Source organism: Mytilus californianus, unplaced genomic scaffold (assembly GCF_021869535.1).
Source record: "Mytilus californianus isolate M0D057914Y unplaced genomic scaffold, xbMytCali1.0.p SCAF_9, whole genome shotgun sequence".
Taxonomy (NCBI): Eukaryota; Metazoa; Mollusca; class Bivalvia; order Mytilida; family Mytilidae; genus Mytilus; species Mytilus californianus.
Window position 1 is genome coordinate 38,771,010 of NW_026262745.1, and position 17,000 is coordinate 38,788,009.

A 17,000-nucleotide genomic window follows, 5' to 3' on the forward strand; every position below is an offset into this window, starting at 1 on the left:
AATCCAAATACCGATGAACATTTATTCATAAACAATAATTTGTTTAGAACCGCACTAAGCAAAAAAACAATTAAGGAAACTTGCAAGCCATTTCCTACACTAAAATTTTGCATATATTATATTTAACCTTAAGATTTCACGATGAAAAGATGACTGACATTCTATTGAAGAACACAATCGTCATTCTTATTTTTTAAAGTGTTGCTATAAAGAATGCTTTGAAATGGCAGACGGACAATTACAAAAACTAGGAACGACGTTTGCAGAAACGATGTGCTTGGGTCCTATGTCGGTATGTATGTTTATTGAAACTTTTACATATAAGCCGATTACAGAATTTAGTCTTTGAAAAAATTAAAAACAACCTTATGTAATTAATATTACATAGCTAAACATGCATTACACTTTCTGCGTCCCGACTGACTTGAAATGTGATTTTTATATGATCGAGAAGTAAACATTAAGTATCCAACTTCATTTTTGTTTTAATTAGATTGTATATAGATCTATATATAACACAAATATTCACAGACTTTCAAATCGTTTTGATAAGTTATTATGGACATTGCTAACCTCAGACCATTCAAATCCGTGACAACTACTTCAAAAGATGAGAAATTCGCAGAATGCGAGTCATAGGGATTACTATCCGGCGGCGGTGGCGGCGGCGACGGATTAAACTTTTTATATATATATTTGTGTAAAGCTTTATATTTCAGAAGGTAGAAGACCTGGATACTTCATACCTTGTATGCAGATGCCTTAGTTTACGAAGTTTTCGTCTGTCATATGTCAATTGTACTTGACCTCATTTTCATGCTACAGCGACTGCATAAAAAAAAATATATACTTTGGCATGTGAAATACACAACTAATATGAGTAATACGTTAACTATATTTGCTACATGGAATTCTTGCATGGTTACATGTCCGTCAAACAGGGTTCACCTGACCTCGATCTGATTTCATGGATCAGTGATTAAGGTTAAGTTCTCGTGATTAAGTCTGTATCTAAGATAATATATAAGCAATAGGCATACTATATTTTGTGTATTGGTATAAGGAATAATTGTAAGGTGTACATGCCTGACTGGCAGGTTTTATCTGACCTTTATTTATTTTCATGATTCATTGGTCAGTGTTATGTTTTTTTGTGGTTTGGTCTGTTTCTCAGATACTATAAGCAATAGATCAGTTGTATTTGGTGTATAAAATGATTGTTAATGTACATGTCCGTCTGGCAGGTGTTATCAGACCTTGACATTTTTCATGGTTCATTGGACAATGCCAAGTTTTTGTGGTTGGTCTATTTCTCAGATACTATAAGCAATAAGGCCATTATATTTGGTAAATGGAATAATTGGACAATGAACAAGTCTGTCTGGAAGGTTTCATCTGACCTTAACCTTATTTTCCTGGTTAATTTGTCAATGTTAAGTTTATTTTGGTTATATTTGGTGTATAAATTGATTGTAAGGTGTTCATGTCTGTCTGGCAGGGATCATCTGACCTTGACCTCATTTAAATAGATCATTGATAATGTTATGTTTATGTGATACTTATATCAAAACCACCATATTACAGAATTTCAACATGAATTCAATCATGATATTAATAAGTAAAGTAGGCAAGACATTTCAGCGTTTGCACTCTTGTTTTAATGTAGAATTCGCTTATAGGGATTTAGATGTAATCAAAAGTAGAAATATTTTCAAATAAAAACCTGTGCAGAAATCATTAACTGAATGATTCAAAGATAAAACTACACCTGTCATTTCATATACCGACATCAATCCTATTTTCATCCAAGATTTTCAACAACAAAAGGGTATTAGAGACCTTTTCCTTCCAGAATGTAAACTCCAAACCTCCCGATCGCAACTGCTCGTCTTCCCCGTACGAATATAATACAGCTGGTCATGTTATAACTGGAGACCTTGGCATCGTAAACAATAAACAACAACTAAAAGAGTTGTTAGCCAAATGCATTAAATATCGAATTCAAAAGCCAAGCAACTGGAACAAAATCTTCAGGTAGCTGATGAATGCAGTTGAAGACTATGTCAAGAAACTGGTAAAGCGCGAGCCAAATGAACCAAAATAGGATACTATATCTGACAACTGTTCGGTCATACAATCAGAAGCGAATTCAATATCTACAACGTATAATGAACAGAGGGTTTCCAACCCAATCAAGAACCGCGAGGTTCATGTATCATGTATCTACGACAAAAATGTTGTTGTTCCAACACACATAGCATCTAACAATATTGATTGTATGTACAAAAACATTATAAGTTGAATGTCTAACTAAAGAACTCGGAATTCACAGCAAAAAAAAAAAAAAATGAAAACAACATGTGATAAATTTCATTCGTCCGAAGCGCTTTTCTGGGTTAACCTATATCAGGAACGCGCAAAGCCGAATATTTGAAAGCCAAGAATGTGTAAGAACCGAAACAGTTGAAGAGCTATATATATGACCAAAAATTACCTAAAAAATTGCCAATTCGATCTAAGTCAACTTTGCCTGAGGGAGTTGAAACCTTAGTTTCTTTATAATTTCAAATTTTAAATACGGACAAGTTTAGAAAGTTAAGGTTTGTTATAAATCATGTCAGCACCGAAGTAAAACTGATATTCCGACATAAACCTTTCCGACATAAACCTTTACATTATTCACGAAGGAGATTTCAAAAATATTGTCATGAGGTATATTAAACTATTGGTGTCATTCAGATGTGGATTCTTAAAAGATCTAAAAATCTACTGCAAAATATACAATTACATTTATCTCATGACGTTTTACAAAGTCTGATTAGCAGCTGCAAGCTCTTGAATACCGAATGAGTTGGGAAATGTATATACCATATGCAGGTGAAGTTGGTATATTGCTACTAAGGTGGGGGAAATTGATAATTTTAAAATTAAAATCGTCTCGTTTGCCATTGCTGTACTGTGTATACAGGTTTAAAGGTTTTTTTTTTTAGGTCAAATAAAAGGCTACTGTTGACACAAAACAAGTTTCACAGATTCATGAGCTTACCTGATTAAGGTTATCCCCAAGAACCATATGTATGCTTAAATCGGTATCTGTCACTTGAAGTTACTGGTTCTGATGGATTGTCAGTTCACCAAATGACCAGTGCTTCAATAGTGCCATAGTTTGAATGATATATTTTATCTGAGATTACAGATGCACGACTAAACGCATTTAACGAAGATAGCATCATGCCACTGTAGAAAAATATAAAAGATATTTAAAATAAAAGTTTCCTCTATTGTAAATCCATTTGATACAGTAATAAAGTTTTAAATTTGAAAGATAGATTATGCGTAAAAACAATGAATACAACGAATTGTGTTTTAGCAAAGTGAAACGTGATAATTTGGCGTAAGCATTAAGTTCATTGCTTTCAGCAGTATCGTCAATTTTCCAAACCCGTAAAAATTTTAATTATCATTATTAAAATCATAATTGTCTGATTGTTTAACATTTCTTTTTTACCAAGAAAGAGGAAACTGCAAACTTACCTGTATGTAGAGAGGCATCTATTCACAGAAGAGCAAACTCTGAAGCTTTTGCAAAGTATTTATATGGAAAAAAGGTAATTTTATCATGCTAACTACACCTATAGTAAATGATTTTTTTTAACTTCTACAGGTTTGATTTTTTATCTGCAGCTAAAAAAAGTTTTTTATTTTTACATTTACAAAGTGAAAAAATTCCTTCACATCTTTCTTTTGGCTTAAAGGGCTTACTTATACAATTCATGATTACACTATTGCTATTTAATGATTGCAACTGGTTTCTTTTTGGATTAATATAAGTTTGTATACTTTAACTTTGAAACAACGTTGCACTTCTGTGTTGAAATGAATTAATTCAATGACTTAAAACAATTAATTGATTATTATTTAGAATACGTATCATTTACATTTGAATGTTTAAATAACATTACACTCAAAATATGGTTTAGAATACAGCTTGAAAAATGTTATTGAATATAGTGTTGAATATACCTATGCTATTTGTGGTGACTTATCAATTGTTATCAACAAGAAAAGTTTCAAGCCAAAAAAGGTTAATCTTAAGGTTATTCTAAGGCATTTGAAACGGCCGGGGAAGTCCAATATGTTTCTTAGTCATAACATTTAGTATCTTTGCTGATGTAATTGTATTTTATATTTTGTTTATTAAGTTACAATTAACTGTCCAAAATGTTCAACTTAACCATCCCAAAATTCTGAATAAAAAATGTCCATGACTTATATGATTTTAGAAGGTTTTCACAGAAAACAAGAAAAAATGACGCCTGGTTTTTTTTTCGTCGTACAAATAGGCAGTGACGGAAGTTTAGAAAAGAAAACTTGATATTATCGTACCATGTGATCAGAAGGATGACACTTAATTTCTTTTGATCAGATAAAGGTTTCGCACAAAAAGAATTTTAAAATGATTATTCATTTTGTTGCACCTGTTTCCTATTTGAAAAAAAAAAATACACAAACAGTTACTGTAGTTTACTAATGTTTAAATCTAGTAAATCGATTAGGAAGAGACAAATCAAACTAAAACCGAAGAATCACATGAATTCCAAAAGAGCGAGACCGGGTACTCTATTGCTACTAACACAAGTGAATAAGTAAAGTTGAGTACTAATATCTTGCCCTTATATCATAAGAATGAAAGATAAAAGCAGGTCTAGACATTTTTAGTATTATCCCACCAGTGGTACTAATGCATATTCATATTTCTTATCATTTTTTTCAGATAGTGTGTAAAAATATACTGAACGATTGGGACTACCATAACAAACATGAAAATGTTATGCAGCTTTTGATGGAGACGACATTTTTTGAGAAATGTGTCTATCTCTGCTGGTCTATGGCGATTCAGGACCCTGTAATGTATCTAGATGACGATTTGAAAGCAGGTATGCCGTTGGACAAGAATACGTATAAAGAATTTGTTAAGAGTGGGGATACAGTAGTGTATGTCGTCTGGCCAGCACTGTTTTTGCACAGAAATGGACCTTTGCTTTATAAAGGAGTTGCACAGGCATCCTGGAAAAAAGCGGAACAATTTGTTTAAAACCTTATGTCCTTTCAATAGAGTTGTCTGTGATACGTTGCTGTTTGTATTTATGTGACTGTATACATGCTTTTATTTATTAAAGTGATTGATGGTGAATTAATTCGAAAGTATGAATTCAAAAATTCAAAAAGGTTCGTGATCGCATTAAACTAGGAACGCCTGCATTTTTAAATTTATATCTAGAAAATATCAGACGCTTTGTAGTCTGACGATTATAACATTCGTAATTAATAAAAGTTTCCAACGCACAAAATGATACAGTTTATTACGTTAGTGTGTGATGGTATTTTTTCTTATAAGTTTTGTTCTTATATTTGATAAGAATTATAATTTTTATAGCATATTCGATTTTTTATGGTAATAGGCTCAACTGCATTCATTCACTTCATTTGCAGATGCAAACAAAAGTGACTTTCAAGGGATAGCACATTTGGTTGTTTAAAATTATCCCAGATCTTAACTGCTTGTCGGAGTTTCGTTTTCAGTGTCATTATATGCATTCAAAAAAGTTCATCCTTCAACTCTGATATTGTGATTTGCAAATATTTTGCAAGTAAAAGGGGTTGAGTAGCTTATATCTACTATTTCACAAAAAAACAGCAGATATGCGTATTGTCTTTTAGATTGCTTTTATTCGTAGGGTCCATTAATTATGATATTATCAACAAAATTTACTAAAAATTTAAAATGCGATTAAGTACATAAGTAGGTGAGGAGCGTAAGGTAGAAATGCAAGGGACACTCGAGAACCTGTTCCTTTAGTACATTTGTTTCTCCTCTTTTCACTGCCTCACATTCTAATATGACATGCTACTTTCGCTTTGTAAACAACAGCGTCATAAAATTCTCGATATATCTACACTTAGCGCAGACTCAGAGATGTACATATTAATGGCTGTTACTATTTACCCCCCACGTAAATCCACATGTATCGTAACCTATGTGCAAATACTATGTGGATTACGTTGTGTTCAAATTCAAATTGAAAATGAAACTACAGAACCGTTATACATATTCTAATGCATAACAAAACGATTTAATGCATAAGATGTTAAAAAATGTATTAAATCAAAATAAAACAAAATCCCGCGAAATTTCATGAATGATCTTGGCGCATTAACGTCATGTCAAAACATGACGTCATACGAAAAAAAACTCTCAAGCTGAAGATTATTCCTTTACGTGTATGCTCTAAATTCGGATAATATCGCATTAAAATGGAGTTTAGAGGTAGGTGTTGTTTCATTTTCTATTCTATTGCATCATTCTTACATTCATGAATTTCAGCTAGTCAACATGGCGGCTCACTCCTTAGTTACGACAGTCAACTTTGGATTTTAGAATGAATAGTAGCCAACGAAAAAAAATATGTTTGGGTTAAGAATTATAAGGATTGAACACATTTTTTCTAGTGGTTATTTAAAAAATAATTCATGCAAGAGTAAGATTTATTTAAAAGTTGTAGCTTCTATCTTACAGGGGTTAACATAGAACAGCCATACACACGGCAATCTTACCTTCGCTTCAGTTTTTTTTTCAAATTACAATATTTGTCCTATTAGAATCGAAATAATGCATGCAAGTCGTAGATTGGTTATCATTTTCACATGGCCTGGGCCGTTATATTCGTTAATTTTATTCCTCGCTAACGATTGAGATAAAATTCGAATATAACGACCCAGGCCATGTGAATTTCCAACAAATCTATGGCTTGCATGAATTATTTCTAAAACAATATTTCGTAAACCTTCATCAACGTTTTTTTTTTCTTTCATTTACTTTCATAAACTGAAAAATCAGTTAGTTCAAGCTTTGGGCTCAACTATCGATATAAAACTGCAATTTTTATACGTGTGCATGCAAAACAAATTTCTGGATAGAGGGGTCTACATACAGCACAAACAACATTTTCCAAAAGACCAAAAAGTGAACAAGTATATTTTAACAAAACGCATTTGACTAACAGGTCGAACAACAGATGTTCTTAACCCTGCTGACTGCCATTGGCGATTACCAAATAAACGGATCACAACATGTTACAAAATGGATCTTAATTATTAATTTAATACCAAACAGAAAACAATAAACTTGCAGAAAAGATGGTATACCGCAAACAAAAGGTGCAAAAAATAGTACACCATATCCGGTTTTCGACAATTAATGACTCTTCAGTGATGTTAGGGATCGAAATGGTATTTGGAAGGCCATATAATTTACTTCAATTATATATATATATATACACATGTGACATTTGTCATAGTTTTTACTGTTAGATACATCTTATATGTTTGTATGTCTATCAAGATTATGACTATGTTCAGACTCTTTTTGCAAAACATATTATAGTACAATTTATATACTGTAATGATCCTTTTATAAAAAAATAATAAAGAAAATCTATATATGTTTGAGTCTTTGAAACAAGAAAGAAAGGAGAGATTTTTTTGTACTGCATTGCTTTATATTAGTCCAAAGAAAACATTGAAAATACTTTGAGAAAAACATCTGAAATTTTTACATGAAGTGTACAACACACCACTGATTAACCCTGCTCTCTATTGTCATATTATTGATAAAGTTGTGGGATATATATTGCTGATGTTTCAAAAAGAGCTTATCCAGTCAAGAGAATTTATACCAGAATGTTCAAGGTTGTAATCTTAAAACTTTACCTGAGTAGAAAAGTACCATTAACTGATAAATGCATGAAAAGAATATGGTATATATTCGAGGGTCGTAATGGGGATATCTTCTTGAGGAATAACGGTAAAAATCTTGCCAAATGATGTTAACGGTAATTTTTGGTGCATGACGATAAAAAAATCGACTGATTTTGACAAATCACGTTTTTTTTTTTTTTTTTAAATAAACAGTAACGGATAATTATTTGAGACCTCTGACGAATCAAGATAAGGATATTTTGACAAATCACGATAAGATTTTAACCTATTTGAAGCTAACGGTATCCGAAAGTGACCATTTGACGCCTGATGGTAAAGGGCATTTCTACCCTCAAATTCCAGAGTCAAAATGGATATAATCTATAGGTCACTGTATGGCCTTCCACAATGGTCAAAACCCATATGGTATAGTCATCTATAAAAGGCCCAGACATGACAAAATGTGGAACAATTTAAAAAAGAAAAAAACTAATGGTCTGATTAATGGTAAAAGAATAAACAAAAACAAATAGAAAAGACAGCAACAAACTAAAACCACTGAATGACAAGCCTTTCAACCCGTTTTGCGACTTTTCATGAAATAGTTGTTGACACAATTGAAAAGTAAACAAATTTAGCAATGGTACATGCTGCTGTATATAGCACAGATAACAGCAAGGGAATTAAAATTGTGTGCCTTAAGATAAAAAAAGCATTTTTCTTTAATTGAAGTTAAAAAATAAAAGAATCTATATCATAAATTTAAAAAAAAAACAATGAAAAAATCAAATAATGAATATTTAAAAAAAGCTTGTTCTGAAATCTAGATTAAAGCTTATGAAGATGTTGTCAAAATTTTGATATTTAGAATTCTGAATCAATTTAATTTATTAGGATCCAAACCAGTATAAAAGATGGTGTATTTGAAAATTGGTTACTGAAATATATTATGTACTCTTAATAATTATGGTATCTACTCTTGGTAACTAAGATATCTTCAAATAAATAACTGAAATATTTTTCTTTTACTACATACTGAGATAAGCAAGTATAAAATATTTTCACTTACTGAAATATCTTTTCATTATAATCTCTATGCTGTAAATTACTGAGATTTTGGTTCATAATAACAGGGTTATCATATCTTAATTACAAGCTTAAGATATCTGATGTGAAATACGGAGATATTTACTCCCCTGGAAATGAAAGATACAGCTGCTATATTATACTTTTGTTACATCAAATGTTGTATAGGAAAGATTAGTAGTAATAAAAAGTGGTCATACAAATTAGACTTTGAAATTACATAAATATATGACATTTATCTTTTCTCTATGTTTTACATTTTAATACTAAATGATAAATGCTTGTCGAGACAGACAGCATTAAATTGAACTCAAACGTTTTTCATATTTTGTTATTAAAATGAAGTATACTAATGTTATGATGTTCTGTTATTGAACTGTCATGATCCTGTTCAAACTGACTGGGTAGATTTATACAAAAATAAAGAATAGATTTTGTTGAGACAATATTTCATATAATGTGAGATACGAAAAGCAGTAACAAATATCTGAAGCTTTCTGTATTGCTTAACGAGAATACACTCACTAATGCTTTTCAAATAAAAATCTCATGGAATAAAAACACCCAGTCACTAAACTTGTTACTACAGATATATTGGGTTGGGACAATTTGTTTTTGAGATGTAATAGTAAATAAGACAATCAGTGGTGTACAATGTAATATATGATAAAAGTCTCATCAAAATATTTTATTAGAGTATTTATTATAAACTATATCAAAGAAGAGGTGCAGACTATTATCATAGAAAAGCAGTATAGTATTATTATAAAACTGATATAATTTTTGTCTTGTCGGTGATGAATGTCTCAGAATATGAGACATATTGATGCTAATACAGTGGTGATGGTGTATTTTTTCTAGCTTTCAGAAGGTTGAAGAGCTGGATAATCCTTATTTGGTATACATTTGTTTTATGTCTAAACTGTTTGGTCTGACATATGTCTGTTGTCATTTCAATGACCACATACTAAAACTCTATATTTTATTTTATCACAAAACTTTTGACTTGGTTGTGATGTTCGAGTGGTTGGATAGGGAAAGTACTTAAGGTGTGTAATCAACTCTTACTACATTTTATTTTGTTAATTAAATGAATAGTCAGTGTTATTATAACTTATTAAACAGAATGGCCATCACCCTGTTCAAAACTGACACAGGGTAGATATAGATTGCAAAATATGGAGAGAAAGTACTAGTATTGTTCTTTTCTTATAAGGTTATTCTCACTATTGAAACACCTTTTTTGTTCTTATGGTATTTGGCTTGTCGTGGATAATGTGGGTAGGGGTTTGATCTTTGGTTGCTATACTCCAACCACTTTATAATTGGTATCTGCTGCTTATTGTCCAAAATGTAACATTTAGGAGTAAGGTTCAGGACAATCAGCCCTTAGTCCAATAATGTGTTCATGTTAAGTGCAATATCTTTCTGTAGATTATTACTTGATGAGAAAGCAGTTTAAACAATAAGAAAGTTGGCACAGCCAACCTATGCTTCCTTTACTGCACATTAAGGGATGGTCTGTGACATACCAAATGCTATTGATGCAAAATAAAAAAAGAAGGCATACTTACCTAGAAGCTGAAATTGTTAAAATTCTTTCTTCAAAGCTCAAATATACAGAACTCGACCTGAACCCCTGTGCATTTGCAGCAAGCTTGTAGCAATGCCTACAAATACTTTGAAATAAAAATCTTTATCTGCTGCAAACAATTTATCATGCAAATCAGGGTTTGCTGCTGACCTGCAGCAGATAATTGTATGTGCATTAATATGTCTTCTGCGTGTTTGCTGCAGACTTGCAGAATTCACACAAACTACAATATATATCAATTGTGTATCTACACTTAACCTTATTCGAATTACACACCAAATTCTAAAAAAGTTAGATCACAGATGATACAGCCATTCCAATAAATTATCTTTTGCTTAAGTAATTTAGTATAAGCAATATAATATATCAAAATGCATTCGTGTCAAAATTACACGTTTTCTCTATCGACAGCAAAAGGAGGCGAGACACAGGATTTTACGGTACCCCTTACAATTTTGTTTTTTGGTTTTTGCAGATCTATTATAGAAAGAGAGCAATAGTAAGTAGAAAAACTGTTCAGCAAAAATAAAACCAATATGTATGACATCAGCAATTAACCTTAAGAATACTTATTGCCCTTAAAAGATAAATTTACCCATTTTGCATATTTATCTTGCTTAAACGAACTGGAAAAATTGAGACTTAAGTATGCAGTTTCTGTTGGCTGCATGAACAATGTATTAGTTTGTGATAATTTCAGTTTATGGAGAACTACAAGTGGTAGGTCTGATATTTGGTATGCAGTTGAATTATCATTGGTGCATCTCATTTCCATGGAGATAATTTGGCCCTGCTCCTTTTAGTCATGTGCTATTGACTATGAATCTTTTGCTTTATTTACATGTTAAAGTTCGTGATTAGGTCAGTTAAAGGGGTACCACTTGTAGTTGGTCAATATCTTTAATGCAGTTGCGTATATATAATTAGTATTGCACATTCCATTTCCATGGAGATTATTTGGCCCTTCCCCCTTGGTCGTGGTCTATTTACGGGCTATGAAACCTTTACATAGTTTTCATGTTTGTGATTAGGTAAGATAAACCACTAATGTTTAAAATAGTCAACCCTTTTCGTCTTGATGTTAATTCTCTTAATTGATGATTTTTACTCATTTTTTAAATTTGTGCTTAAAACTTTGGTAGATAGGGAGAAAATTTAAAATAAAAAATGATGAGCAAAATAAGATCTATAAGTAAGTCATTATTGCTGAAATCCATAGACTCCTCATAGGATTTATTGCCCTTGAAATATTTTACCCATTTTTGCAGTAGCTGTATTAGAGAGCACAATAATATATACAAATAAGTCAACATAACATAATTGAAATCGTCAACTAACCATATGGTCACCCCCAATCTTTTATAGTTTTCTTCGTACGAGTTTTGATCATTGTTAAAGACAGTATGGCGACCTAAAATCGTCCACCTCCTTGTTCTTTCGTCTTTGATTAATAGTTTTTTCATTTCAACTCCAGCAACGGCAACGGTATTCTTTACCTTTTCTTCAAAATGGCAAAAATGTAACAATCTAGATAATGTATAAAACGAATTTCTAATAAATAATAATCAGTAATTCAATTTATTAATGCAAAGATTAAAAAAAAACAGTGCAACAATTTTCTGAGTATCAAGTCAATTCGCACACAATATTTAACGTACAAACGTTTATTCAAAGAAAATATTTGTTGGACGAACTGACGGACAAGGTGCATTTTATGACTCCTAATTGTACAACAAGCACTGGTCAATATCACTGCTGTTGGACTGTTAGATCCCGAGGGCATAACCAGCCTAGTAGCAAGTACTTAGGTTTTGGCATGAAAATACGGATGTTGTTTTAATTGAAATTTGCTGTTATAAAATTTTTGGAATCGTTTGAAATTATGGAGCTATATCCGTCATGCTTATCTCTGATTTCTTGTTCGGGTTTGGCTTTAACTTTGGTCCCTTTTGGTTTTACCAGCTCTTCAATGTTTGTTTCAGGTTTGGGATTTTATAAAACATTTTGGACTTTAGCATCACTGACGAGACTTAAATTGTAAAAAATGTGCATCTGGTGCATGCAATACAATTGGTACCGTTAATGTTATTAAAGGGATATTGGGCACACTCCTAATCATATTGAAATGCAATAATTTGAGTAAAGAATATATTTTGAGATCTGTTTCAACTTATCAGCAGAATTAGCTTGAAAACGAAATTTGATCATACCACCTGTTTGCTGATTGTCTATGATTTGATAGATGCTTTTTGCGACATTTGGCATTTATTCTGATAGGAGTGGTGCTATATCGCATTAACCTTGTCCGTCCGTCCGCCCATTCTCTTAACACGTTTATTTCACACTTTTCTCGGGCAATACTGCACAGAATGACATCACATTTGGTCAATGTTCAGCTTGACAGTGATAAGTTGTTACGTTTGTCCGTTTGTCCATGAGGTCATTCGTCCACAACGTATATTTCACATTTTTCCCAAGTACTTCAGAACAGAATGACCTCATATTTCGCCAGTAACTTGGTAGTGGCAAGTTGCAATGTGTGAACGCCTTTTAGATCACCAAGATACCTACTTTCTGTTTTCCGATACTATGATTTACAAGTTGGATATGCTTGCCACGCAAACACGTCTATTCTCGTTCCTTTTTTTTAATACTGTACTCGACTGTCCCCTATGTAACACTGTGCCCCCTACATAACATTAAAACCACTATGTGACACAGCAACTTTTCTCGTTATAACAATAAATGGTAAATTATTTTTCATGTAGATAATTTTTTGCGGAAGTTTAATTAGAATGTAGTTTAAATACAAGTTAATCTATCAAACCAACATATTTTAACTTTAATACAAGTAATACATTTACATGTCTACCAACATTCTCAATTATTTGAAATGGATGTGGCTTTTTAAAATATTTGTAAAGATTAACATTGAATGGATCGATGTCTCACAGCTGTTACATCATTCGTTTCTGATTACAAGACTTAAATGCGCAGATTTTTTGTGTGCAATGACTCATATTATATCATAAGCTTAGTAGTAACAACTTAAATTCCTATAATGTACGTTCTGTAATTTCTATTGGCTTAATTTTTTTTTCATTTTTAAATTGCGTCTGGTACCTTTTAAAATGTACATGTATATGCATGTATAACCCCGATTAATTCTAAAAATAAACTTTCATTTGAAATTTATATGATATGCCTAAAAGATCAGCCTATAAACAAGGTAAGAGTAGAGTTGTCTTGTTAAAAAAATATATTCAAAGACATTTGGTGGTGACGAGTTGTAATGTGTGAACGCTTTTCAATTCTGTCAGACACCTACTTCCTATTTTCCGATAAATTTATTTTCACTTTAAAACAGGAAGTAAAACCTATAGGAAGGCGTACAAAGATTAAAAAACAATGTCGAATAATGACGACTGTGTTGTGTGTGAACTATATGGGATTATAGATCTATGTGAGTATTGTGGTCGCAAGTTGTGTTGTGACTGTCTACCAGACCATCAAAATAAATCCTGTTCCGTTCTTGGATCCGTTTCTGCTAGCTGTAAGTGTACTTTACACGATATTATTGTAAGTGGGTACTGTAGTGAATGTTCTGAAATAACCTGTATACAGTGTAAAAAACATTCAAAACATGTGATCCTTCCTGTAAAAGTGTTCCATAACAACATTAAAAGAGATTTACGTGCTGTGAGAGATGATTTAGATCTTCTTTGTGGCCAATTAAACAGTTACGATGAAATGTGTGCAAGTAAGATAAAAGAACTAAGTTTAATAAAGCAACAGATAGAAAATGAAGGAAGTAAATTGACTTATCATATCTTAAGAAAAAAACAGTCCTTGGTTTCTATTATTGATGGTAAGATTGATCAACTACAAGATAACTGTCAAGAAATGGAAATACTTCTAACAACAGCAAATGCATGCTTCAGCAACCTTGAAAATAGTAATGTATGGACATTTTTGAAGTCATGGTTGAAAATAAAGCACACAAAAGAAGAGTTTGAAAGTATGGAACCTGGTCCATATTTGTTGCAAAAGCTGAAGTTTCGTCCTGGAGTTGAAGATTCGTTTGATGTTAGCAATCTATTCGGCAAACTCATTGTTGATATGTAAGATTAGCCTTTATTTTGTATCAATTGGGCATTCTACAATGATAATACATGTAGCCAAATAGATAAATCATACTGATGATAATATGTATGTGATAACACAAATATCTCGACTTGGTAAACAATAGAAAAGGTCAGATTTTATATATACATATACTAAATGTTTCTACATGTCAATGAGAGCAAACATAAAAAAAAATCACACGAACAGACATGTATACAGGCCTACTTGAGTTAACAAAATGCACATTTGTTTCAAAGTCTCACATATCTGACATTTATGTTTTTTTATTTGAACCATGTATTGCGCTCAAACAGTTGTCACTTGAATTAAAAATTGAAAATTTTTTATTGACAAACGCAAAATCTATTAAAATTATAGGAAAGTTCTTGTTATCAATGTAAACCTGATATTTATTAATATTGTCCACGTTATGTTTTTGAAACTTTTATCATTATTGCTCAATGCATAATGTAGAATATGTTGTTTTTTTCTTCATTTTTTGAGTAATATTTATGTAGCAAAAATTGCTGATTGTCTTTAAAATCAATGCCTGTCTCACAAGAATGTGTCTACTGCATAAAAGAGTAGGGTTATATATAAACTCGATTAGTCCTGTGTGGAAACTAACCTATACCACTACAAGTATTTCAAGACGTGGTACCGAAAAAAAATGTAGTCCCGACTTCCTTTACCTAAAACATAATCTACTACGTTAGCAGGTTTTGTTTCTTTTTACAGCTGTCACCGTGACAAATTTATTTCCATGTACACCATAATTAGTGTTTGCACAAATCTGATTTAATAGTAGTTTAAATTCAAGCGGATCTGTAAAACGAAATGCCTAATATACGGCAACCCTACATGTATTTTCCCATCTAATAAAAATTAAAACCGACGAATCTTGCTTCAAATTGAACTATTGTTCTAAGATTTTAGTATACAATTAAACAATATTTTATTTTTCAAATGTGCAAAATTACAAATATACAACAGAAATATAGGGATTTATTACCTGTCTTCCTTCTGACATATCGAGGACGTCCGTTAGGATATACAAACAGATCATTTCCAACAATTTTCAGGGCTTTTCGATATTCAGATTTTAACGTTTAAAAATTCCATATTTTTAATAAGAAAAATTTAATTTACTTTTGATGGCAATTGTTCACCATAATGAACCCCTAACGTAAAGGTTATCAAAGTTGATGCAGATTGTCAATTTCCCTTTGTATTTGGTCCGGTGGGATCGCATTTAGATCGGAACATTTGTGAGTTTTGATTTTTACCCTAACGGGGCTTATCGCATGTTACTGAAATAAAAAAGTCAATATGAAACCAGACTTCTAAGATAACATGTAGCCATATTTTTGAGGAATATATTAAAAGATTTTTTTTTTTAAATTTTCTTAAAAAAGGGACGAAATAGGGCTTGGAATATGATGTTCCGTTTCTATATGCAGTTAGTATAGTTTAACATTATAATTTTACTATAATACCTTTTACATTTTTTCTCAATTATTTGGGATGAAGGTGGTTGTTTAAATAGTTTTGCATTGTAAAAAAAATGTATCAGCAGTGGTTAAAATTGGATACTCAATGAAAAATGTTAAATTTGTCTCTTTAGTTTGTCATTAAATAATTATTTCAAAACTGTTACGTAATGTTCATAACACAACCGGTTGTCATTTTTGTTTTCAAATGGTCCTTTCTGTTTGAGATTAATGTTGCAATTTTATTTCACAGTTTCTTTATGGTCGCATTAGTTGTCATGTTGGAGATAACTTGCACGAGTCAAATGAACCATGACCCACATACGGTAATCAACAATAAACGAACTGGAAATCGGTTCAAGCAGTACCAAAGTCAATTACACATTTGAAAATATGAAAATTTATATAGGAGCATAGACACATCAGTCACATTTTCGTGTCATTTAAACGAAAAGAATCGCATCCAAGTTGGTTGTAACCTATCGCCTAAGAAAATAAAAATAAAAACTCTATTGAGAAAAAGTATTCAGTTAAGCAAGCAGTCCTGAGAGCATATTTACCGCTGATATTATCTCTTCAAAATGTCGCGATCGCACATAAAAAAAAAAACGATAGGGTCTTTCTACGGAAAGATGGAAAGACCTTTTAAAAAAGTAAATGAATTGATAAATAAACTAATAATTTTAAGTACATTGTAATAAAATTAGATACTGAAAAATGTATGACTTTTATATTTCATAGAAATCAAGAAAATGAAAAGGGGGTGGTTCGACAAGAAAATAAATCATATGAAGAAGAAGTTGACAAATTATCATTACAGTTATCGAGTATCAAAATCCAAGAATACCAAAGAGAAACAAAATGTCATCAAGAACCAACATATAGAAAAACAGGGTAAATTATTGGCCTTATTTAATGATAAATATAAAATAAGGAGATGTGGTATC

General features: G+C 31.6%; 2 protein-coding genes across 2 annotated transcripts in view; both read left to right on the plus strand.

The window, feature by feature from the left end:
• Positions 1 to 5,884, plus strand: part of LOC127715477 (cytotardin-like) — a 55,535-nt gene extending 49,651 nt beyond the window's left edge. Inside the window, exons 8-10 of the mRNA XM_052221538.1 lie at positions 200 to 292; positions 3,513 to 3,608; positions 4,775 to 5,884. Of these exons, the coding sequence (XP_052077498.1) occupies positions 200 to 292; positions 3,513 to 3,608; positions 4,775 to 5,095 (510 nt within the window). The 3' untranslated portion in view covers positions 5,096 to 5,884. The remainder of the gene's footprint in view (positions 1 to 199; positions 293 to 3,512; positions 3,609 to 4,774) is intronic.
• A 7,941-nt stretch (positions 5,885 to 13,825) lies between these two features.
• On the plus strand, positions 13,826 to 16,951 carry LOC127715873 (uncharacterized). The gene is made up of 2 exons (XM_052221995.1): positions 13,826 to 14,559; positions 16,795 to 16,951. Exons 1-2 carry the CDS (start codon positions 13,847 to 13,849, stop codon positions 16,949 to 16,951), a joined length of 870 nt encoding a protein of 289 aa, XP_052077955.1. The 5' UTR covers positions 13,826 to 13,846.
• The last annotated feature ends 49 nt before the right edge of the window (positions 16,952 to 17,000 follow it).

Bases quoted from the DNA above. Each gene is read 5' to 3' on its own strand.
- LOC127715873 (XM_052221995.1), top strand. From the start codon at position 13,847: ATGTCGAATAATGACGACTGTGTTGTGTGTGAACTATATGGGATTATA. The intron at 14,560-16,794 runs GTAAGATTAGCC...TATATTTCATAG, and splicing joins GGCAAACTCATTGTTGATAT to AAATCAAGAAAATGAAAAGG.